This window comes from Micropterus dolomieu, linkage group LG14, assembly GCF_021292245.1.
Source record: "Micropterus dolomieu isolate WLL.071019.BEF.003 ecotype Adirondacks linkage group LG14, ASM2129224v1, whole genome shotgun sequence".
NCBI lineage: Eukaryota > Metazoa > Chordata > Actinopteri > Centrarchiformes > Centrarchidae > Micropterus > Micropterus dolomieu.
In genome coordinates, this window is record NC_060163.1 from 1,493,329 (window position 1) to 1,518,891 (window position 25,563).

A 25,563-nucleotide genomic window follows, 5' to 3' on the forward strand; every position below is an offset into this window, starting at 1 on the left:
AGCTGTTTCTAAGGTTCCTGAGTTAAGAGATAAGTCGGTGCCAATTGAGGGCAGGTCTTGGTGAATTTTGTCTCTAATAGCTAGAATTTTATCATTAAAGAAGCTCATGAAATCGTAACTACTGAGAGCTATGGGAATACTTGGCTCAATAGAGCTGCGACTCTCTGTCAGCCTGGCTACAGTGCTGAAAAGAAACCTGGGGTTGTTCCTATTTTCCTCTATTAATGACGAGTAGTACGCTGCTCTGGCATTACGGAGGGCCTTCCTATAAGTTTTAAGTATATAAGTATATAGCTGTTAAAAGAGTGCATATTGTAAATGCATTCCAGTCAAAACCTTTTGGTGCCATGCTAGCTGCATGGTTTTGGAGATGGCAATGTACCCCTTGGATGGATTGCCATGAAATTTGGTGGATCTCCACTGTTCCCAGATGATGTATCTCACAGACTTTGGTGATAATCTGACTTTTCATCTTGTGCTACCATGATGTTGACATTCATGGTTTTGACTGAAATGTTTTGACTGCAAATAAAAACTGGTTCAGACATTCATTTTCCCCCCAGGACGCATAAAATATCTTGGTCCGTATCAAAAAGTGAATGAAAAAATGTTAACACAGTTACTTAGGGTATTTACATTTACATTTACTCATTTGGCACACATTTTTATCCAAAGCGACTTACATTTGAGGAACAACAAACAAGAATCAACAGAGACAACAACTGACAGTACATACTAGTAAGAGCAGCAATAAAGACTAGTAAGAGCTCACAGTACATATCACATCAATGGGGTAGATACCTAGGGAAGGAAGTAAGAGTTAACAAAAAAGTGCAATCAATACAAAATCATTGTAGGGGATAGAAGAAGAAGAGCACAGGAAGTGCATGTTAGAGGTTAGGAGTTAGAGGTGTTATAAGAGAAAGTGTTCTCAGAAGAGATGAGTTTTCAAGAGCTTCTTGAAGTTAGAGAGGGACGCCCCTGCTCTGATTGCGTGTGGTAGCTCGTTCCACCATCGTGGTGTCACAGATGAGAATAGTCGGGACTGGGATTGCTTTGCGTGAAGGGATGGCAGAGCCAGGCGCCGTTCGATGGAGGAGCGTAGCCGAGAAGGAACGTAAGTTTGTATTATGGAGTTTAGGTAGATGGGTGCAGACCCAGTAGTCACTCTGTATGCAAGCATTAGTGACTTGAATTTGATTCTGGAGGCCACAGGGAGAGTTCAGTCTTAGAGAGAAGGTATGTATTATTAAAACACGGCCTGATCGTGTATCAGTCTGCCTAGTGCAATGGTGATATCAAATCAAATCAAAACCCTGGCTGTACATGTAGGGATGCTATTGACCATTGCTATTTTAAAAGGCTTCAACATCATGTTTTTCTCATATTCATTATTAGATAATGTTACTTTTCACCCTAGTGTATGTTACAAAGGCCATGGGGTGAACTGTACCATTTCACTCCTTGTGTTTGAGAAAAAACAACAACAACAGCATTTTCTGTCTGGGTTGCAGAGATAACATTTACATCATTTAACAGCAGACACATGTAACTAGTTTGTAGCACATTTTGAACTCACTGGCTTAAAAGAGCTCCGAGATACAGACAGAAATATCGAAAAAAGTTACAACAATCCATTTAGCCTAATAGGTATAATTATTAGATTAGATTAGTATGTTATTTGTTCTTTCACAACACTTTCTTTATGGGGTGCAATGAACATTTTTGCCTTCATGGGAAACTAGATACTTTAGACCTTGTTTTTCCAATGCATTCTAACTGGGGTTGTTCTGAATTAGCAACCAAAGAAAATAAGACAAATGCAGCAAGGCAGAATTGTGAAAATGTGAAAATCATTCTTAGCAATTGTGAATTTAATGGATGATCAGACCAGTGGGATTAAACACAATAGGCAAATTCAGGTTGTACCAATTACAAAAAAAAATTGCAAAAGTAATGTAATGGTCCAAGCTCTTGGTCCTGAAGATCATAAAAAAACATCAAGATTTCTGTAATGATTAGGCTACAGTGGGAAGAGCAAAGGAGGCCAGAGGAACACAAAAACAAGGAAGCGTCAGAGAGATGTGCTAATGACTTGAAAAAACATGGGAGTGATACAGGAGGAGGGACAGGGAGGGGAAAACACAGTATGTGTTTGTATAGCGGTTGTTAGGATGCTTTCTGAGCTCATCTGTGTGTGTGTGTGTGTGTGTGTGTGTGTGTGTACTGTATGTGGACAGATCATGACTCAGAGCGGAAATAGATATTATGATCTTTCAGAGATGGAGGCTCAATTATTGAATAGATAATACAGAATAATATCTGAATAATGTCCCTACCACACAAAGGCTTGAAACACATGCACACAAATGTCTGCAGTGAATCACTTCCTGTGATCACAATAATACAGTCATTAAAGCATAAATCCATACATAGAGGGCCAATTGTGTAGTCGGGGAACCTGTACAGGCTGTGGAAGTGATTATTTGATTTAAAACACTAATGCAATAATGATAATAGTAATGAGTGATCAAACTATTTCTTGGCTAACAACTATTTTAAACAATTTTGCAGTCAAACGTGGTTGGATGACACGCTGGACAAACTAGTTTCCAGCGTCCTAAACTGACTGGATGTGAAATTGATGATCAGATTGGCCCAGTGTGTGCAATACTGCAGAGGCTGAACTGGACCATCATGGGAAAGGGCAAGTTGTGCCTGAAACAAAACCTTTCAGTCTACACTTCAGTCCAACCCCACACAGATGGCCACACACCTTGCTATATAGCGATGTTTGTGGGGTGCCTTTCTGTTTGTTCAGTATGTTAAATGTGAAGTGCTTGTCAGATTGTTTGACAGCTTTTTTTAAAATAACTTTCCAATATCCAGAATTTATGGAGATTAGGGAGGCAGTGTGGTGCTGCAGGAGGATGCTATAATGGCAGGCTTGTTGCCCTGCTTTCTAGTGGGGCCTTCTGGAACCGATATAAACATGACATGACATGTATGGGAGGACACATTGTATGAACTCCTCCATCATAAGCATACTGAATTCTAAAAGGGACATAGAGAACACATGAGCCTTAATAGGTGGTTTAGAGTCTGATCAAGATCCTCCACTGGCAGGTCAGGGGCAATGTCACTTCAAAGACCCTAATAAAATTCTTGCTCAATGTCCAATACTGCTGAACTTGTCATCATGGAGTACATAAATAATGGCTGTATGTCCGTGGGAATACAAAACACAAAATGCGTCAAACTTTTATTTGCCTTAAATGGAGTTAAGTTTGCAAGTTTTATGTTTTTATGTTTGAAATCATGTCTCCTCCATAAACAGAAGCTGTTTGTGTCATGAGGGGAATCCACAGCTTCAAAACAAGGAAGTGAAAGAGACTGCTCAAGGCCAGCTCATAAGTCATGAATGATTGACAAGGCCTTACTTTCAGTTTGTGTGTATGTGGAGTAATGTGTGTCAATACTAATTTAAAAGTCATGCTGCTAAATATAGTCAAAATCTACTATTCCATGACATGCGTGTATTGGGCAGATGTGTGGGAGAGCAGATTGTGAGAACGGACAAGGTGGATGTTTGGCCCAACAGTGACTGTGACCTTGTAGGGAGCAAGTAGCAGTGTCATTGTTAGTTGCAATCCTTAAATCTACTTCTAGACAAAATTAAGACACCCAGCATAAACCACTGCAAGTGGCCTCTACAGGCTGCAATGGAAGCACAATTTAGCAATTCTTGGAGAGATACCAGTACAGGGGTCGAGGATTGTGTATCCTGAGGGTGGCATCAGACAAAAGGTCATGGAGTAATCAAAATCACAAAGCTTTATCCCCTTAGAAATCTGTCCACTAGATTTTGAAATGTGTTCAAAGTTTTTTATGGCCATCAGGGGCCTCAGAAGCTCCAGCTTCGCTGAGTAGCAAATTGATTTGGGATGATTTAATTAACAATTGCAAATGTATTTTCTGCATGTTTGCACCTCTACAGTAGTGCAAATTGAAATGATGGGGGCCTTAAGCCTAGCTCACACTATACGATTTTAAACACAATTTGCCGGTCGGTGAGATCAGGGGTAAATCAGCGATCAATCGGTAGTCGCCAGTTGTTATGTGTGAACTACTCAGCAACCCATCAAAACGGCTCCCTGACGCATCACTGACACATCGCCAATGTCCACATATCTGAAGGAGGTGGCCGACTCGACATCCACATCCAGCCAATGAGAGCAGGCAGCTACTTTTTCACTGCAAAACACTTTTTACTCACCTCCAGCTCTCTCTGTGGGTTCGCGTCATTTCACGTTTCACGTGTGTTTTCTTGACAAAACATGTTTTGGAGACCAGCATCGGGTGACAGAGCCGCTGTCAACTCGTGTAGTGTGTGACCCCCTATCACCGATCAGTCACGTAGTGTGAACAGCACAATGATCGGCTGACGCTGAAAGTTGTGTAGTCTGCCGGAGCCTTTAAGGCAACACCTTACCTACCTCATATTGAGAATCCATCTTGGTACCCTGAGTTAAAATCTCATTTTAAGAGATTATTTCAATGTTCAGTTCTATTGCACTTGCATGGTGCATTTTACTAAATAAAGTTGTGCTTAATTAAGTAACAATCACAAATTTTGCCCTTAGGGCCCCTTGGTCCTTCCCTGCCTGAGGGTTAAACTAGAGAAAAAATAATGGCATTTTGGAGTATTTTGTAATTTTGTGGTGGGTTTTCTGGTATATTAGTGGACAAGGTTACTTGTTATGACCAAATACCCAGAAGACTAATGATATGCCCATCAAGCTTAACTGTACTTTTTGTTTTGTGCTAATTAGCAAATGTTTGCATTCTAGCATACTAAACTTACAACAGTGATGAGAGTAAACATCGCTTAACAAAAGAACATCAACATTGTCATTTGTTAGCATGTTGATGTTCAAGCACCGCAGCATATAGCCTCACAGAGGCGCTAGGGTGGCTGCAGTAGACTCTTATTTAATGTGTGTCTTGGTGGTGATTTTTGAGAATAATTTTTTATTTAGAGGTTTTTAAAATTTTAAAAGAAGCATGTGTTGGATGGTGTTTGCTCAACTGACAGCTTCCTCAGCCTATAAAAGTCTAATGGTGGTTTGTCAATTGGTTGTTGCACCTGAGTTCTTCTAGGCACCTACCCAGAACAAAGAGCAAAGCTGGCTGTTACCAATTAGTAAGATACTTTAATTTGCAAATGTAGTCCTTTGTCTTCTTGCAGGTCTGAGACAGCAGGAACAAACTGACACTAAAATCCTAAACATTGTGGCTATGAAACTCAATACTGTTTCAATATACTGATTATGATGCATGTTCATGTTGTGTCCTGGCCATGTGTAGGGAACTTCCTTGACCAACACATTTAATGCAACACCCAGTTTTGTAACCGATGCTTTATCCACAGAGAGTGCTGCCATGTACTGTATGTGTGTGTGTGTGTGTGTTTATCGTTCAAATGGAAACAGCCAGACTCAGTGATGTGGAAATATTGGCTATGGATTTGTTATGGTCTCATTCATCTCTTCATCGCTCTCTCCTCTGTTTTCTCTGTACTCTCTGATAACATCAGGTCAGGTGTACTAAATGACGGATCATTCCACCACAAACACCATAGAGCTGAAAGTGAACCAATTCATCAGCTCGCTTTATTGGTGACTGTGTTCGTACTCCGGGTGGGAAGGGGAGAAACTGTAAAAAACTGATAAAAACTGCGAAAAACAGTTTAATCTTTTTCTCACTTCCTTTGATCTTCCCATCTCTCTCCCTCTCTCTTGTTCTCCCCTTTTTATGTATGTAGTGGCCTAAAATGCTTGATTTTGCAGCAGCTTTTCTAAAACATTGCGATAAAAGTTGTGATGTTTTGGGACATTTTTTGAAATCAAATAAGTGAAAACTGCTAATGTAGATTTGATCTTTTTGACTTTAGAATTATAGTTAAATCATTAAACAGTCCCTCCAGGATTTCGCTAACCCCTAACCCTGCATATTCAAACCAGCCTAACTTGATTTTTTCTGCGCTTGCATCAGAATGTGTCAAAGTGATTTGTCTCGTCTAACATCCTCCATGCTTATTCACAAAGCTTGTTCAATCACGTTTTTATCAACTTAGAAATATAGCTAAAATTCGATCTATGTTAACTTTTAAGGACACCGAGACCATTTTATCTTTTACCTTCATCTCATCACGCCTGGATTATTGCAACGGCCTTTTCACCTGTTTAACCGAAAAATCTATTGATCGATTCCAGACTGTCCAGAACTCAGCTGCCAGGCTTTTAACCAGAACAAAGAAATATGACCACATTACTCCTATTTTAGCTTTATTACACTGGCTCCCAGTATGTTTTAGAATTGACTTTAAAATTCTATTGATCACTTTTAAAGCTCTTCATGGCCTCTCGCCTTGTTATATTTCTGACCTTTTAGTCCCATACGCACCAGCACGTACCTTGAGATCCTCGGGCAGAGGTCTGTTGTCTGGTCCAGAGTCTCGACTGAAACTAAAGGGGACAGAGCGTTTGCTGTCAGGGCCCCGAGGCTCTGGAACAGCCTGCCCGAGGAAATCAGGTCGGCTGAGTCAGTGAATTCTTTTAAGTCCCTTCTTAAAACATACTTTTATAGGAGAGCCTTTCCCGATCTTATTTGACTTTATTTTATCCCTTTTATTTTATTCTATTTTACTTATTTTATATTTATCTTAAACGTGTATTTTAGTCTTTTCAATGTTTTCATGCTTTTATCTTGTATTTTTTTTGTTAAAGCACTTTGTAACTTGTTTTTGAAAAGTGCTCTACAAATAAAGATTATTATTATTATTATTATTATTATTATTATTATTATTATTATCATTATTATTATTATGTTGTTAACTGTTTACCATGGTGTGTCTCACTTTTGTTGTGACCTTCTGAGCCAGGTCATAACAAATGGGGGCTCATCTAAAGGATAGTGCAGTAAAACTTGTTTTGTGCATCAGGGTGCGTGGTGTCACTACACTGCTGATTAGTCATTTTGTGCTTTGTCTTAGGAGAAGCTTCATGTGTATTGGGTTTTTAGGGAGCCCTAGTGCCTTACAGGTATAAGGTTTTTGTGTGCTGATCAGAGGGTGAGTAGTGACTATTTTTCATACACTTTGACAGGAATATTTCCCCATTAGGTATAAGTGGCGTTTCCCCTTTTGGGTTGCGTCAGTTTTTTGTTTCACAGAGTTGTGGTGACGTGGTTAGTGTCAGCTGTTTTCAGACAAGCTGTCTCGGGGGCACATCCTCGTGATTTTGTGGGGTGCCTGCATGCACGATGCTCTGCAAGTCCGCTGGTTTTGCGTGCGTAAATACCCACCATAAGCCACATGAAGACTAGGGGTGCAGTCAGGGGGAAGTGTTCCTGTTGGGGTTTTGTGTGTCTGTAGTTAACATTACTGTCTGATTGGTAAGTTGCATTTATGGCTCTTTGACTTTGTTTTTTGGTGCGCCTACGGTGGCATTCATCAATGGTTGTAAGAAGGAGCAATTGGTGAAGATAGCAGATCATTACGGCGTTGTTGAATCAGGGAGTGGTCCTAAGGGGGACATTAAAAAGGTAATATTGTCATCTTTGTGTGAGCAGGGGGTCTTGCAGAAAAGTGATCTGGCTGCAGAGGAGCCTATGTCTGTGCTGGTGTTACCACCAGAGATGGTTAAAATGCCGGGTTTGTCATTCGAACAGCAAATGGAGATTTTTGTGATGCAATTGGAAATGGACAAACTTCGTCAGCAGGATAGAGAGAGGGAAAGGCAGCTTGAGGTTGAGAAGCTACTTGAATTAGAAAAGATTCGGAATAACACAGAGGATGAGATTGGACATAGAACAGTCCAAATTACAACTGATTAGGGAAGGCAGGCTTTCTTCTCAGGAGTTTGATCTTGTTAGCTCTAGGTCAGGTAGTGTTTATTATTTCGGATTTGCGTCTGGTGCCGAAATTTAATGAGCATGACCCTGATACATTTTTTTATTTTGTTTGAACGCGTGGTGGAGGCAAGGTGCTGGGCGGACTCAGACAAGGTCCTTTTGCTTCAGTGTGTCCTCACTGGGAGGGCGCAGGAGACTTATTCGGCAATTTGTTGTGAGGTTAATTTGGACTATGTGGCCGTGGTGGGGTGGATAGGTGCCAACAACCCTGTTAATTCTTACAGCAGTATTGTAAAATCAGCTCCCTCCCATGAGCCTGCAGGGGCTGGGCGAGCTGGGTTGTGTAACTACTGCCACGGGGAAGGTCATTGTAAGGACCAGTGCCCTTTGTTAAAATCAACAGAGAAACATAATTTGTCCTTTCATGCTCCAGTAATGTGGTGTTCTACTGTTGCCGTGAGTACACTGTCAGCTGGGGACCTGAGTGTATGCCCAGGTGTTGCACCATACAAGAGAGCTTGTGTTACCTCAACTGTCGGTTCTGGGTTTGAACCTTTCATCACTGATGCTATGGTGTCATTAGTCGGCAGTGACAGGCATGTTCCAATTAAGATGTTGCGTGATACAGCAGCTAAATAGTCCTTTATTTTTGAGTCAGCGCTGCCTTTTTCCACAGAGATGGAGACAGGGGATCTTGTCCTGATGACCAGGATGGAAATGGGTTTTGATTCCGCGTCATAAAATAGTGCTGGACTGTAATCTGGTGCAGGGAGTTGTGGCTGTAGGGGTGTATCCGTGTTGCCAATTGATGATGTACATATGATTTTGGGCAATGACCTAGCTGGCAGTGTTGTGTGGGTGAACGTACCATCACCTGTAGTTTTTTCCCAGCCAGTAGAACGTGGGGTGCGAGATGAAAGTGGTTTACTGGTCCCATTACCTGAACTTCCTCCTTCTTTTTCAAGGGAGGATTGGGTGAATAGCCAGAAGGCCGATTCATCTCTATCTGTTTAGAGATTAGCCAACCGTTTCATCAGGTAATCATATATCTTTGCCTCCGTCAAAGTCCGGTTGTGCCTTCATGTTAACTATAATGTGTCAAGCTACAGGTTATCCTGTCGCATTTCCCCTACGTTCTATTTCAGTGAAGCAAGTAGTCAGAGCTTTAACTCAGTTTATCTCTACTTTTGGGACCCCACATGTAATTCTGACTGGCCAGTGTTCTAACTTGACTTCCCATATGATCAAACAGATCCAGCAGCAGTTGGGGCTTAAGTATAACCGTGAAGCAGCGTACCATGCACAGAACCAGGGGACAGTTGAAAGATTCCATCAAACGTTGAAGTCAATGCTGTGTGCATATGGTATGGAGATGTGGAAGGACTGGGAGGAGGGACTGCCCTGGCTCTTGTGGCAGCTAGAGAGCAGGGGTGGGGGGAAAGAAATCGATACAGCACAGTATCGTGATATTTGCCATGGCAATACTGTATCGATACACGGACACCAAGTATCAATATTTTAGTATATAAATTGCAGACCGGAATTTTAACTTTTTGGTACTAGAATAATAAAATCTATTTTCACTACCTTTTTTAGTCCACTAGAAAACTTAACAGGACCATATAGAGGACTGAAAAAGTGATATGAACAAACAGAGAAATGTATCTTTTTAGATAAACAGATGTTGACGAAGTTTGACTGTAGGGACCTAATTGGAAGTTGGAAAAAAAAAAAAATAAATTGCAATATATCTTAATATATTTAAAATCGTGATAAAATCGAATCGCAATATCTCATCAATATATCATGATAGTATCGTATCGTGGGGCCTCTGGTGATTCCCACCCCTACTAGAGAGGTGGTCCAGGAGTATACGGGTTTTAACCCTGACGATTTGATGTTTGGGCATTCAGTGCGGGGTCCCTTATCTGCCCTTTGGGATGGGTTGTTTTGAGAGGGAGCCACCTAAAAACTTTGTGGACTATGTTTTCACTTTATGTAGCTGTGGAAATGTCAAGGAAAAACTTGGTTGGTGCTCAAGCTAATGTGAACGGACTTTATGGTCACAGACATTCAGTAAATTTATGTGGTGATAATGCCGTTTGATCAATGAGCACAGCAAAGTGTCTAAAAAGGACCTAAAGAGGTGGGTGCATAATTCGGCAGATCAAATGTTGTAGGCTACCTGTTGAGATTTGCATCCACCTCTTTTCTAAGCATAAATGTCCGTTTCCACCAGCGAGGTGCGTGCAATTCTCGGCAGGCAGGCAGAATTCGGCACAACACCTGAGCAGGTTATGTCCCAGAAAACACCGCCTACTGACCAATCAGTTACATCACCATCTGTAGGACATCCCACAGACTGTTTTATAGGCTGCCTTTATGTTTGCTGCGGTGATGCGGAGAAACTTTTGTATAGCTATATGAAGAAATCAGGCTTTGGGCAATTTTATTCGCTGCACAAGCGCAAACAATAAAAACAGATAAGATGTAGATACTGCCAGAAATGCTAAGGGATAAAAGCACACGGTTAAAAACACCTTAGCTTCTACAGGAGCCAGACCTGCAGGGGCGTTACCTGTGGGCCACCCAGGTACTTTGACACCACCATTCACACTGGTGCGCAGCCACCTAAGCACAGCAAGATACACACAAACTCCACACTGTAAAACCAAGTTAAGCATGCGCACACAGCTGTCATACACACTACCACATGCAGTGAAGGGGAAAGGGGTTCCCACAATCCACCACCCTGTCCGTCTGGCAGAACACTAAAAAGGGGAAGAAATGGCTAACAAGCTGAGGGAAATCGTACAGCCAAAAAAGGGAAAACAGCCACACCCTTAGCAGTTGGCAAACACATTCACAGGGGCCCATCCACCCGTAATAAATCTAATAAAATAAGAATTCAAGCACGAATAGCAGCCGCTGATCAGGCAGGCAAAACAGCAGTGGCTATACAACCCTAAAATTACAAGAATTTAATTAGTTCAGTTATTTAACACATACTACAAAAACATATCTGCTAAATACCTGACAAATGATATTTACCTCCAACAATGCAGTAAATAGTCAACCCAGCTCTGACTCCACCTTGTTTACGAATCTGGGCCCGCATTCATAAAGATTCTAAGAATCCTCTCAAAAAACTCTTAATTTAGCTTAAAAACTTTTATGTAGGAGTCTTAGCTGAAGAGCGATCAGGGACTGATCTGAGAGCAACTCTGAGCAAGGAAAAGACAAACTTTCATCTTAATGAGGAGGTGGGGTTGACCCCGTTGCTATGTATGACACAATCTTTTGAAGACTGATTGGTTGGTTGTCCAAGAAGGAAAAAAAGAGTGATTTTAAGTATAGCTTCTATTCTAAGCCTTCACTTTGGAAATTACATCCATAATATTTCCTATTTGACCGTTCTCACACACACACACACATACACAATATATGTGTATATAAATCCTGTTTTTTATTTACCATGCTGTTAATTTCCTATCAGGTATTTGATTGGCTTAGAATGATAAAAATTGTTCCACTCTTTCCAATGACACTGATTGCTGGCATGTCTATTTAAGTGGTGGTTTGAATGTTGGTTTTAATGTATCAAACATGGAATCAAAACCAAGAAGGGTGAGAAAGCCCAACTGGACAGAGGAACAGTGTTTACCGTTAGCCCAGTTAGTGGATGAACACAAGGCCATTCTAAAAGGAAAATTCGGGCCGGGTGTCACAGCACGGGGCAAGAAGCAGACGTGGGAGTGTATAGCACGAACTATTAACGGTTCATTCCCCCTGCTTGTGCGCACCAGGGAAGACTGCGAGAAATGCTAGTACGTGTTGCAATCAAAAGCCAGAGAGGAAACTGCAGCACACAAGCGGGAGTCATCACACACAGGTGAGTGCTCTAACACTTTTTTTTTAAACCGCTGGCAAACTTATCTCAAACAATTATATGTATACTGTGCATGTGGTCCACTGTATTGTTTTCTTGGGGAAGGGGGGCACCTGCTAAACAGCTGTCCCAAGTAGCCCAAACCGTGTTCAACATCTTTGGTCACTCAGAAACAAATATTACCGGTTTGAAGGAGGGCACAGACAGCTCAGTGATTCAGCTGGTGGAACTGCAAAAATGGTCATTTTAATAAACCAACAGCCAAGTAACGCAATATAAAGACACATTTTTATTTAACATAGGCAAGGCCATTTCTCATATTTATATCTGGCATTCTATGAACTGAAAAAAAAACTAATTGGCCTAAATTTATTTTAAACAACAGAGATTAAATGTTTTCTCCTTTCAGTAGCACAGAGCCTTCAGCAGAGGAAGGCGGACCATCGACATCGCAAATGGGCGACCCTCAGCCCAAAGCACCTCATTCCCTGCCTTCTGCTGCTGAGATAGAGATGGATGTCCTAAAGCAGCAGAAAAAAGTACTCCATCTACAGGAGGAGTACTACAAACTAAAAACTGAGCTACTCAAATAAAACTAATAACAAATAATTTTTTTGTGTCTTCATAACATCTTTCTAATGAAAATGTTGGCTAAGGTGTGTCTGTTTAGTCACGATTTTTATATTACATTCACTGTCACTTACATGAAATGCAAATTAGTCAACTGGGTTCTGTAAAGATTCCCACTTTGGGACAGATCTCTCCCTTGTGGAGGGTATTCTTCATCATCCTCTTCATCAGACCGATTGTACGTGGGAGGGTCTGCAATTTGTCTAGCTTTACAGATGTTATGAAGCACTGCACAGGCTGTTATCACTTTGTAGACCTTTCCTGGTGCCGGTCGCACCTCTCCATCCAAAATGTGAAAGCGCCTTTTTAGTTGACCAATAACCCGTTCAACTACAGCTCGTGTTTTCTTGTGAGCTCTGTGAGTTAATGAAAATGAACAGAATTTAGTTGATATAACATAATGGTAGGTTATTTATGGGAAGTAGAGTAGCCTACAAATACTACTGCAACACATTTGTTGTTCTCTAAATTTGAAGTCCACACACAATTGTATGTTGTCACTGTTACCTGTTGTAATTTCGCTGTGACCCCTGGTCAGGACTGAGGGTAAGGTGTGAGGAGCCATGGTTTACAAGGATAACCACTGTCCCCTAACAAGTGGCAATTTGCTGGAATACGACATCATTCAAACAGATGTCTCAGGCCACTCTCCGCCAGTATCCTGGCATCATGTGTTGCGCTGGGCCATTTTGCAACAATGTCTACAATCCTATAATCTGCACTGAAAACAACTTGAACGTTTATGCTGTGGAACCTGTTTCTATTAACATGATTGTCCGTGTCTTCCAACGGTGCAATGATTCGGATGCGGTTTCCATCAATTACTCCGACAACACCAGGGAAGCCTGCTATATTCATAGATGCAGTTTTGAGCCTGCAAGGTGGGAATGTCCAGTGGAAACAAAATGAACTGAGACACAATAATAGGTTCTGAAAGTGCTGTAATTGTGTGATCACTCTGCTTACAGAAGGTTGTGACAGACCCAAATCAACATTGTTGCATTTTCCCAGTTGCCAAATATCGTAATGTAGTGATTACTTTCATTTCTGGCGCTATGGCATTCCTGCGCTGTACCAGAGATGTTAGCGCGTCTCTAATAAGATCAGTCACAAACATGATCCCTGCACGATCTAATCTATAACTGTCATCCATTGTCTGCAACACATTTCTTCTCCCTCTTCGTCTTTCTGCCATTTTCTCCTCTACTAAAGAAACTCTTAAGCCTCTTAAAAGTCCTTGTCTGTGCTCCTAACAATTTTATAATCTCTAGTATTACTTTCTCCTTTCGACAAATCTTTTGCAACTGCGGAGTAGGCAATCAGCTTCACGTTTACACCGGCACATGCATGTGAGGTTTCAGATAGCTTGTTACCTTGTTATATTTACATCTCACCCCCTCAGAGTGCCAGCCAGGGGTTAAAAGGGTCAATATGGAAAAAAAAGGGTCACCTTCCAATTTCCTGTTCCTTACTGCCAACAGCTCCAGCACATCAGTGTGAATGAAGGGGTCCTGATGAGCCATTCCCCCACCGTATCATTAACCCCTTCTAAACATGGAGACTTCAGTGCTGTGTACTAACATTACTATGCCTCTGCTAGTCCTCGTCAGATTCAGGTGTGATCATAGATTCCTCTGTAGTTACTCAGCTTAGCATCCCGTGGAACCCTAAAGCCTAGTTCACACCACATGATTTTGAAGCTCAATTTGCAGGTCACCGAGCTTGCCGACAGACAGGCTGTGACCGGGGGCAAATCAGCGACTGATCGCCGCTTGCAAATATGAACTACTCAACAAGGCTCGCCAACGCATGGCCAACGCCAGACAGATATCTAGCATGATAAATATCTGGAGCTGTTGGCCGACTCAACATCAAGATACACTAATCAGTGTGAGCAGGCAGCTGGCAGAGCAGACAGCTTTTTTTCATTACAAAATATTTTTCGCACCTCCAACTCTCTCTGTAGCACAGACAATCCCTGCTGCCCGTGTGTGCTAATCTATTCTTTCACCCATTTTCTATGTCTTTATAACAATAAACACCTCCTGTTTCGCACATAGTTTCGCGTCATTTCCCGTGTCATTTCTCGCATGTGTTTTCTGACAAAACATGCTTTGAAGACCAGATAGAGACATCAGGTGACAGAGTCATCAGCTCGTGTAGTGTGTGAGTCGTTTAGTCTGAACAGCACAGCGACATGCTGACGCTGAAAGTTGTGTAGTCTGCACTAGGCTTTACGTGAGGCTTCAGATGTTAACACGCTGGATGGAAGACTCTCCATTAAGTTTCTGGTTATATCCTCCCCCTGTTCTCCAGTAGTGTTAGGACTAACATGTCTTAAGCGCCATAACCCACAATTTGAGTAGTCCACAGTTATTACTTTTTTGCCATTTTCCCTTCTGTCTGCACTCGCTCCCAACAGCAGCCATGGTTCCTGGGAGGGAGATGAGTGGAATACAGCGTTTAATATGCCTTTGGGACATATTGAGTATCTTCACCGCACCTTCTTCCTTATACGACGACATTTGGTGCCCATCCATGTCTACGGATACGTTTGCTTGTGTGGCCGCCTGCTCCATCTGTGCCTTCAGCAAGCGTTCTCATCTACCTCCAGCCTCTCCACAGGTTACTGACCGCAGACCAACAAGCAGATGGAGCGGGCCAATCAAGATCTGGTGACAGCACTGCGGTTGTTTCGGCTTGTCATCCCTCCTCCTGGAGCAAGCAATTGCAATTGAGGAGGCAAATCCAGTCAAAGTGGATGAACACCGTTTTCCAAATGTCAGATTTTTTGTGTGGCATGAAGGAATTACAAACTTTAATTTTGTTGTACAACCTTGTGTTGTATAATAAATGAAATAATAAATTATCTTGATACCTTGATACATCCATCCATCCATAAGTCCACACGTACATCCATCCACACAAAATCCAACCATCCATTCATCAACATGTACATAAATCCATTCAAACATACAACCATATATACTTACACATATATAATGCATGATGCATTACAAAGATTAAAATAAAGGACCAAAATAAAGAATATTCAAGGAAAACAGGCAGGTCTTTAAAAAAAGGCTAACCTGTAGAAATCAGTTTTCAGCAGTCACTTAAAACAGACTACAGATTCAGCAGATTCAATTCAATTTAATTTTACTTATATAGCACCAATTTATAACAGAAGTGATCTCATTGCACTTTTTAAATAGAGCAGGTCTAGACCATACTCTTTGTAATATTTATCATATTATTATTTAATATATTACCCAACAATTCTCCCCATGAGCAAGCACATTTAACAGGTAGAAAACTAGTAGAACCTAGATTCAGAGTGTGCAGCCATCTGCCTCGGCCAGTTGGGTTGTGAGACCGAGAGAGAAGGAGCCACATACAGTAATGGTAGCAGTGGTACAGAGGGTGGCTCAGGAGGTAGCGCGGGTTCCCCCGAATACAGAACCCCGAATTGCCCCTGGCGGCTGTTCCACCAGTGTATGAATGTGTGTGAATGTTAATTTCTGTTTGAGCACTTAGGCTCAGTGTATGAATGTGTGTGAATGGTGAATGCAGATGTAGTGTAAAAGCGCTTTGAGTGGTCGAAAAGACTAGAAAGGCGCTACACAAATACAGAGCATTTACAGATATCAATGAAAATATTAATGATAATCATAATAGGACTGATATAATTAAATATAATATAATTAAACTTGCAAGCAGCGTTGAACGGGCCCTTGCCTCCACACATGCTTTGGGGGAGTGACAGTTGCATTCTTAGCACTGGAGGTTGGCTGACACGGCTCTGAATCTTCATGAGTTCAAACATATCAAGTTTGCTGAATATTGGACAACAGAAACAGATCCTCCCCGAAGGGTGACCACAGTCTAACCATACAGAAAGGAAGACCCAAGAAGTCCTCCAGCCTGGGATAAGGAATTGCAGTAATCCAGCCTAGAAGTAATAAATGCGTGGACTAGTTTTATTTGCATAATTTTCAGACAGGATGTTCCTGATTTTTGCCACGTTGGTGAAAAAAAAGTGGTTTGTTTCATGTGGTGTTGAGAATTATTTTAGAACATTACAGCCTAAATTGTTATCATTAATTGTTATCATTAATTGGTAGAGCAAAGGTGGTCTGCATTGGCATCATTTAAAGTATTATTTTAGAGTGTAAAGTTAGGATTACAGTGTCAAAACTCTATAGCTATTGTCATCATTTAGAGAGTTATTTTGTAAAGTTAAGATCACAGTGTTAAGACTCTATAGCTCTGAGTGTGTGTGGTCCTCTCTGTATCTAACTGCCCAGAGGCAGTAGCACATGTGTGTGTAAGCTGGCACGTGTGCTCTGGGAGCAGAATGAGCACAGCAAGGCATCATCAAAAACACCAGCAAAGTTAAAATGTAGAAGCAGAATTAGTGTAAATTGTGTTACAAAACATACATAAACATAGTCCATCACAGTAGGAATGTCCTGTCTTTAGCACACAGCACAAAAGACACCAGCTTATTCCACAAAGTCAGGTTTTTGGTGAAAGTAGCATGATCAGCAGAGGACAGGTCATCATTTTTGATCATTTTAGTATCCTTAATTAGTACTAATCATTAATTACATATTATTAATTGTCCTTACTTACTTCTTACTTACTTCTTAATCTTTGAATATTACCGAGATGTGTCTTATTTTCTACTTAGAAGTGCTGTGCTGTAATTATGAATGCAGTAACAAGCTCACTGTGGTTAAGATCCCTGAGTGGGAGCATTGACCGTAGACACTGAGACTATGCACGCCTTGTTCAACTGTTATCTACTGTAGATTTATGACAGCAGGAGAGGCTTCAGGTGTTCATAATCTGCTGTGACAAGTGCATGCTTTGGTCTACTGTTATCTACTGTTGTTTTGTGATTACATGAGGAACTGCTGATGTGTTAATGTGCTAATATTAAGACTATATGCTTAATTACTGATTAAGGAGTTTGATTGTCAACTTCCAACCTCTGGTTATTATAGCCAGTGTGAGCTTTGAGTGAATTTGCTTAAGGAATTTTTGCTTTGCAGAAAAGCGACAGAGGCTGGCAGAAATCACGATAGATAGGATGACCAAAAAACCATCAGATGCTTGATAAAAACACAACAGAGAGATAATAAGCAGAAAGCAGAAAACTGCCAGCATAACATCAAGATTGCTGTAAGAAACCAAGCATTAATGAAAAATGCAACTTTACTTATGTTATTCTTATATTAATTGTTTAAAAAAATATAATTGTGTGCCAAATTAAGCATATGTAACCTTTAAAAAGTACGGTGAGACTAAAGTTAAAATGTAAATGGTGAACTTCTTATCCAATAGTATAAAGACATATAAAGTCAACAATACAGTAAAGAATGACAGCTGGAGAACAGTGGTAATTGGTAAAAACAACACAATAGCAGAGGAAAAGAAGTTCATCATGAGGAAAGGAGGGGGCAAACCAGCCCAGAAGAGATGTATATAAGGCTGTCTGCAGACCATAGGGTTGACTTCATCCTCCGACCTGCTGGGATGTTGTACGGGTTTATGTGTCCTGTTTTGGAATAAACTCTTGACCGTCTCCAGAGAAGTTTTTGATTGCAAATTTATTGATTATTATAGAAAGCTAATGGAGTATTTTCTAACAAAGTTTATAAAGCTGGTGAAGGTGGGGACCAGGCTTAACTGGCCCAGCTTGGTCGCACATCTGACCCAACAGCGGGACATGTCCTGATCAAAGATAACTCCAAGATTCTGAACATTGATTCTGAATAGATATAATTGAGTATCATCTGCATAACAATCAATGTTGCTGCACAAGCTCCTCTCTTTCTCTCTCTACTTTTTTGCCTTGTGCCACCACTGGAGCTTCAGCTTCAGCAAAAAACAAATATATGACCAGAGCTTAAGAAGGCCTGTACTCACCTGTACGCGGTACTGGCACTTCTACTACATTTTATCCTTTGGTGTACCGTGACTTTTTCTTGCACACTGGCGCTTCTCACAAGCTGCCGGTACTCTTTTCTGCCCTGTCCATATCAGGTTTAGAGGGTGAACGGCATTATCCAGGGGCACTGCATTACGCTCACCTGTTCCCTTCTCTTGCCTGCCTGTGGGTAGTATAAGTAACATTACATTAAACTTACACAGCGGGGCTACAACTTCCATCCATCCATCCATCCCTCCATCGTCAACTGCTTATCCTGCATACATACGGTCATGGGGGCTCCAACTTCCTTTTAAACAAATATGATTAGAACCAGTTTAATGCCAACCCATTGCCTCCGTCAATCTAAAAGAAGGCCATGATCAGTTGTATCAATGGCAGCACTTCAGTCCAGCAGCACAAGGACTGAACACATGCCTTTGTCAGATGGCTTTCTCAGTGCTGTGATACTGACAAAACCCAGACTGACTTTTCAAAGATACTGTGCTATTTTCTTAGAGGGGTAAAAAGGCATTTTAGAGATCGGATGATAATTATCTAGGAGGTTAGGATCTAGCCCAGGTTTTAAAGACACAACCAATAGACAACTGTTCAAAATAGATAGCAAACAGAGTCCAATACAATCCATAAAAAATAAAAAACTTCCCTATGTCAAGAGGGATGGAGGATAGTCTCATGTGAGTAGTAGAACTAAAATAGCTCAAGGAATCCTGGCGTGGGTGATCAACATCTTGTAAGGCAGGATAGTGGGTAATGCTAAATCTTAACAACTCTGTCTTTCCAGCAAAGTGGGATAAAATCTTTTCACAATCAGCAGAGGCGCAAGAAGAGTCTGGGTATACTGATCATTTTTCAAAGGAATCTGTTGTTGTGCTGATGAGCAGAACTAAGGTAAGAAAATGGCATGTTCTTGCACGTTTCACCATTAAACTAAACTGCTGAAAACGGTAATCAGAACCCTGCTTTGTTTAGTCTCCTCTACTTTTTCAAACCAGTGTGATATTCAGTCATAGCCACTCATATTTAATCCTCCAGATTCTCCAATTTTTCAATAGTCCCTTCCCCCATTCCTCCACATTTCGGCAACAAAATAACTTCATAGATTCACCAGCATGCAGAAAAACAATGTCTGAAAATAACAATCTGTGGGAAGATCCCCAGAATGCCTAGTTGGGTTTGGTCTCCCAATTTAGGGTATGATGTCTGGAGGTTGGCAAGTATGCTCATCAACCATACTTATTCATCAGTGGCCATGATTATTGACCTTTCATCTCTACATGCTTTAAAATAGTTAATTTGGCTACTGAACATTTTAGGCAAAATTCCTGTGGGTTGAGGAGTAAGGACCCTGTCGCAGAAGGCCAACACATAAAATGACTTCAACTTCAGGATGAAGCGTGGCTTCGGCTGCATATGCACAAAATCCGATAATGTGGCTATTTCCCGCAGGCTTGTGTTGAGGTCTGGCTGAGTTTACTTGTGCTTTAGAACTTAGAAATTAACACTGGTAAATTTTCTTTTTGGAGAGTAATTCTCAGAAAGCTATCTGCCACACTGACGGATAAATGTTTGTACCAGAATTGAACTGTAATAAAACCTATGCTGAGAGTCTCTACCACGTTATGGTGTCATTTCTGAGCATGTTGCTTCTCTCCTCTGCTGTCTGTCGGAGTTTGATACACGCGTACTACACTCACACCTATGTAGTGCAGACACAGTGGACAGGATGGAGCGTGGCTTCGGCTGCATTCACACATAATGGCAATGTGGCTCCTTCATGCAGGGTAGCATGGTATTGTTTTTACTTAAAAGATAAGAGATCTGAAACTTCTTCCATCTCTAAAAAGTCAGACAAATGCTCATTTTTAAATGGAAAGAAATTTGCAACATGAAGGTTTGAAAAAGCTGTGAAATGAATTCACATTTCCCACTTTTAGTTTTTAGCATGTTTTTGTGTAGATCTCATCCTCCACCTCCATCCATCTTCTTAATCTCCTTCTTCTCAATCAAGAAAGTTTCTGACTTTGCAAACTGTTGCATGAATCATGTTTTAAAAGAGCTGCTTCAGATTTTATGATGTTGCTTGGAAAGGGTCAAGGCTTTGGATTGTCCTCAATCATTAAAATATTCAAAACACAATTACTACCTCATTAAAGCATATAAGCAATACAGATTTAAATGGCATCCTTAGTGATTCCTCAAATGTAAACTGCATCCATTCATTACCTATTTTTCAACTGACAGTTCAACTGCTTTTAGTGCCAACACAGCAAATGACGCATTAACACATTGTTACTCTTTTGTTAAACTTTTTGGTGTTTCCACTTTATTTGACAGTGACAATAGAGAGAGAGAGGATAGGCAAGGGAGAGAGGGGATGAGATGCAGTGAAGCTAAGTTGGATTACCTTTAGTTCCTTCTAAAACTTACAGTTCATATGACACTTCAACTGCCTTCATCACTTACACTTCTGCCAACACCTTTCGCTGATAAACTTTAAATTATATTTCTGGCTCCTCATTCTGCAGTCACACTTTAACCGAAACATCCTTCCAACACTTCAGCTTGTACTGCTTTTTCAAGTCCTTTCAGTGTTTCACTCTGAGGTACATAATCACTGGCTATTACTCATATAAACAAAGATTAAAAAAGTTCAAAAGAAACATTTCGGCTGTAACGATGTGTACATTTTCTAGTTAGATCTCCTCTTTGATTTGAGCAGTCATGTCATTCAATATTGTAATGAACTAGTAATGGATTGTGCCTGTGTTCATTTTTGTAAGTTGACATAGTTAGAATGAGTAAAACACATGGCTGAATAATAATTTTGAAGAAAAGAAATGTTGCTGATTGAGACAATTCCATTCAAATGAAAGAAAGATCACTGACATACAATATGCAGCCCTAATGCACTGTCAAAAGGCTCTGGGCCAGTGTCATGAACATGTCTTTCAGGTAGGGTGGGGGTTAAATGCCAGATGTAGCAAACCAGATGATTATAACAGTACTAATATTATTAGGAGGATGGTGAAAATGGATCATCCAAAGGACAACATGCACTTGATGTTAAAGTGGAAGTTCAAAGGCTTTGAAAACCAGGAGGGTAGCTCAGGGTTTATTAGACTCTTCATAACATGATGCTAATGATAACAATGATGACACTAAAGAAGCCAAGGATGATGATGACGACAGTGATTGTAATTATGATCGTAAGATTTGAGATAAAGAACAGGTTCAGGTAAGGGCTTGTTTCCATCAAACACTGGACAGAAAGTATTTTTCCAGCACCGTCTTCTTCGTTGCTTTGTCTTTTGTCTCATTTGCATTGTTACATCTATTTTGTGATGATTTAGTTGTGATGCTAAATCTTGTCCATATAGATGCAGAGGACTGTAATTTGTCTGCTGGCACCGTCAACTGGGACAAAATCTTGAATCATCTTTGCTGGGGCCCACAGTCCCTGTCTGTGAAGGCCTGAATGTCTTCTCAATATCTCTGTCTGTATCTCTTTTATTTCCTTGCTTCCTTCATCTCTTCTGTTTTTCATATTTATTCCTCTTTGGATTCAACTATTTTACATTTTCTATTCTTCTTCATATATCTTCTTTCCTCTCTTCGTCTTTGTTCACATTTCTTTTTACCGTCTCCTCTTTTTGTCCGAGACCAAACAGCAAATTCAGTTCTTCTATATTCACGATATTAAAGTCTGTTCTTATTCTCTTTCATCAAAGTACACCAACATCAGCCATACCGGTTTTATGTTTAATTAAATAAATGGTATCTTCAGTTTCAACACCTCTGGCCTTTCACCTTCTTTCCGTTCAAAACATGACATTGCTGCCCTCTGCTGTTCTTTTTGAAAAGTTGTTTCTCTCCATCCAATGTAACTTGCTTTTTAGCATGTAACATTCATCACTTCATTACTTTGGCTGAAAAATTCCGAATATTTTTCATCTGTCGGCAAGTAGAGGCCACATTCATGCCAGCCTCTAGATGGCGCTCTTGAATAGGGTTTGAATCCCGTTCGAGTTTGTTCCTCACCGTGGAACCTTTTAGGATTTTGTTTCCACTCGTTTTATTACGAAGTGACGCTTCGTACACTTCCGGGCCGTAGGTCACTTCCATGCACCGTACACACGTGAGAACAGAAAGAAAGCTGGCTGTGACTGGGAGCAGACTACAACAGGGTTTTCTTCAGGTATTGCGACTAGTAACGTTAATTAAATTTTCTGAGCATTTAGCAGATGTCATGGAAGCGGCGCACACTGCTAGCGAGCTTCCGTTCCTACAGGCAGAGAAGTTACTAGCTGTTGCTTGTGTTCCGTATATAACACTCCCTCACTTATCATGTTAATATATAAAAACGTTAATTACACTCTGAGCTAAAGACAAACTAATGTGACCCTACATAATGACAAGCTAGCTGAAATAATACACAGTCTGGGGCCCCTGTGCTGAGGGTTAGGGCTAAGGTAACTCTGACACAACACCGGTATCCTTAACGTTGCATGGCCCTTTTTTTTGTTCACGTTAACAACAAACTTATGTTTCGCTGAATCCGAAGGCCTCTCTCCAACAATGAGAAAAATAAATAAATGCAATGTCATGTAACTCGGAAGTTGTTTGCGTTGGGAGGTTATCTGAATGGAGATTTGTTTGTTCATGAATGGTGTAAGTTAACTTGCATGGCTTTACCAGAAAAGTACGTTTCTCAGAGAGACGGCACTTGCTAACTTGTTTTGTTAGCCTACTTTTATGAACTTATTCTTTCAACCCAAGTTATTAAAAGGTTCCTGTTGTTTAGCTGAACTGTGGTACTGCTTCGTTTCAGCGTTTGCTGTGACTGCATGTTGTTGTCTGAATTATTAATATAACTGTTAGTATGTCACTGGTTTTTATTAAGTGTGGAACAGATGTTCATTTAAAACTGCCAGGTTAACCTTTACAGTGGAGATGAAGCATACTACATCACATAAGGTGTTCCAGCATCAACACATAAAGGGCTATCTTTGACACCACCATCATTTCAGTGACCTCTCTCTGCAGTGACAGCCATTCTTGAACTGAATTCAAATCTAAACGGGGTGTGTTAAGAAAGTGGTGCGCTTACAGTAAACATCCTATATTTTATTTCTGTCAGTTGTAATCATTGCATGGTTATACTTTGAACACTATTTTGTCTCTTCGTTTTATGGTACACTTAGGCGATATGGCCAAAAATGTTATCACGATAAACTAAAATTCAAATCAGTCGTGGTAGAACATTCAAAACAGTTATGATAATACGGTCTTTTTTTCAACAAATATGCATGATTAATATTAAGTAAAATCTTTTTTCAGTGCAGTTTCCTCAACAAAATAAATATAAGTGCTGATTTGTTTGGGATTCAAATGAATTTAAAAGAACATTTGATATTTATCAAGGGAAATGATATTGTGATAATTATATTGCCCAGTCCTAATTGGAGTTACTATGAAAAAATTGTGAATCCATGAATTTTGTTTTGGTCCTTCCCATTCTCTGTGAAGAAACACTCATGTGGCATTGTCTGTGCTTTAGCGGACAGGATGGACGGGAAAGTTAAGGAGCAGAAGCGACATCAGCACAAGCACAGCGGACCAAAGGCAGAGAAGAAGAAGCTGAAGAAGCAGGGAGGCTCCACAGAAGAGGATGAACGGAAACGCAATCCCAAAGCGTTTGCGGTTCAGTCTGCTGTACGCATGGCCAAGACCTTCCACAGGTCAGTCCTGATGGCTCCGTAGTGCTACACATCTGACAGACAGATGGACTTCCTCTGCAGCATCCAAGATGTTATATAAATTATCCTGGCCTTTACACTTCCACTTTCACAAGAACACAGGAATAACCTATAATTTTGTAAATTCCAAGATTACCAGCTAATGAAAATAATAGAGTAATGAAACAAACATTGTGAAACTACCGCTCATGTATATTTTTCCTCAGGGCCCAGGACATAAAGACCAAAAAACATCACATCCCCCTTGTAGACCGGACTCCCCTGGAACCCCCTCCAGTTGTGATTGTAGTAGTTGGGCCTCCCAAGGTGGGAAAAAGCACCCTGATCCGCTGCCTAATCAAAAACTTCACGCGACAGAAGCTTGGGGACATATGTGGACCCGTAACCATCGTGTCTGGTATGTTTGGCTACTTATTCCTGATGTAGTAGATGGGTTACAAAGGGTTCACACTTCCATCAAGCTCTGTTGGAAAGTTATTTTTGCAATAATTGCGCCCTATAGCAGTGCTTTATCTACACAGAAACAGATTGACATTCTTTGAATAAGAAGGGATTTGCTTCGATTAGCTTTAGCTAAACGATCTGCATTAATCGCCTCTATGGAGACATGACAGTAGAGGTGAGAGAGATGGAGAACGATATGCAACAAAAGGTCTATGGCAGGATTTTAACTGCATACTGCTGTTCATGTTCAGCTACTGAAACCCCTGGGCCATCAGGGCGCCCCAATATCAGCATGTTAACATTGTCAGTATGGTTGTGTTAGCTTGCTGATGACAGCACGGGAGGTTTTCAGAGGTCTTACCAGACTCTGCCAAACCCATGTGCAGAATAATATTATGAGCCGCCACAAAAATACGATTTGGTGTGTAATAAAAGTAATGAGACATGGATACATGTGCACCATTAGACATTTAACCATTATGTGTCTATTATTTGTGTTTGATAAATATTCTTTAGGCAAGAAGCGCCGGCTCACTTTCATGGAGTGCAACAACGACATTAATACAATGATCGACCTCGCGAAAGTAGCGGACCTGGTGAGTTTTTCAAGTGCATTTAATGTTGATTTCACTGACATGTGAAGCAGTTGTCCAAAGACATGCAGGCAAGGTAAACTGGTTACTCAAAGTTGTCCTTAGGGTGTACTGCACCTTTTGCCAATGTCCGCTGGGATAGGCTCTAGCCCTGTAAACAGGATATGTGGTTGACAGTGAGTGAAATGAAATTAATTGTTTGATGTAATTTATATGTAGCTTTGGCAATACTGGTGTTATACATTCATGCCAATAAAGCTGACTTGAATTTGAATTTGAGTGTGAGGCAGTATCACATGATAAAACAAGTGTGTGCTTTGTAATATAGTCAGCTTTACACATTTTGTCGTCAACAATGAGGGTAGTTTTTAAGTCCAT

At 40.7% G+C, this 25,563-nt stretch overlaps 2 protein-coding genes across 2 annotated transcripts in view; one reads left to right on the top strand and one right to left on the bottom strand.

The window, feature by feature from the left end:
• Positions 1–25,563, bottom strand: part of LOC123983052 (caveolae-associated protein 1-like) — a 66,381-nt gene that overhangs the window by 24,178 nt on the left and 16,640 nt on the right. The gene's annotated exons all lie outside the window — the stretch shown is intronic.
• bms1 (BMS1 ribosome biogenesis factor) overlaps positions 22,454–25,563 on the top strand; it is a 654,080-nt gene continuing 650,970 nt past the window's right edge. The window contains exons 1-4 of the mRNA XM_046069162.1: positions 22,454–22,587; positions 23,950–24,130; positions 24,355–24,545; positions 25,109–25,188. Coding sequence (XP_045925118.1) covers positions 23,958–24,130; positions 24,355–24,545; positions 25,109–25,188 — 444 coding nt within the window. The 5' untranslated portion in view covers positions 22,454–22,587; positions 23,950–23,957. The remainder of the gene's footprint in view (positions 22,588–23,949; positions 24,131–24,354; positions 24,546–25,108; positions 25,189–25,563) is intronic.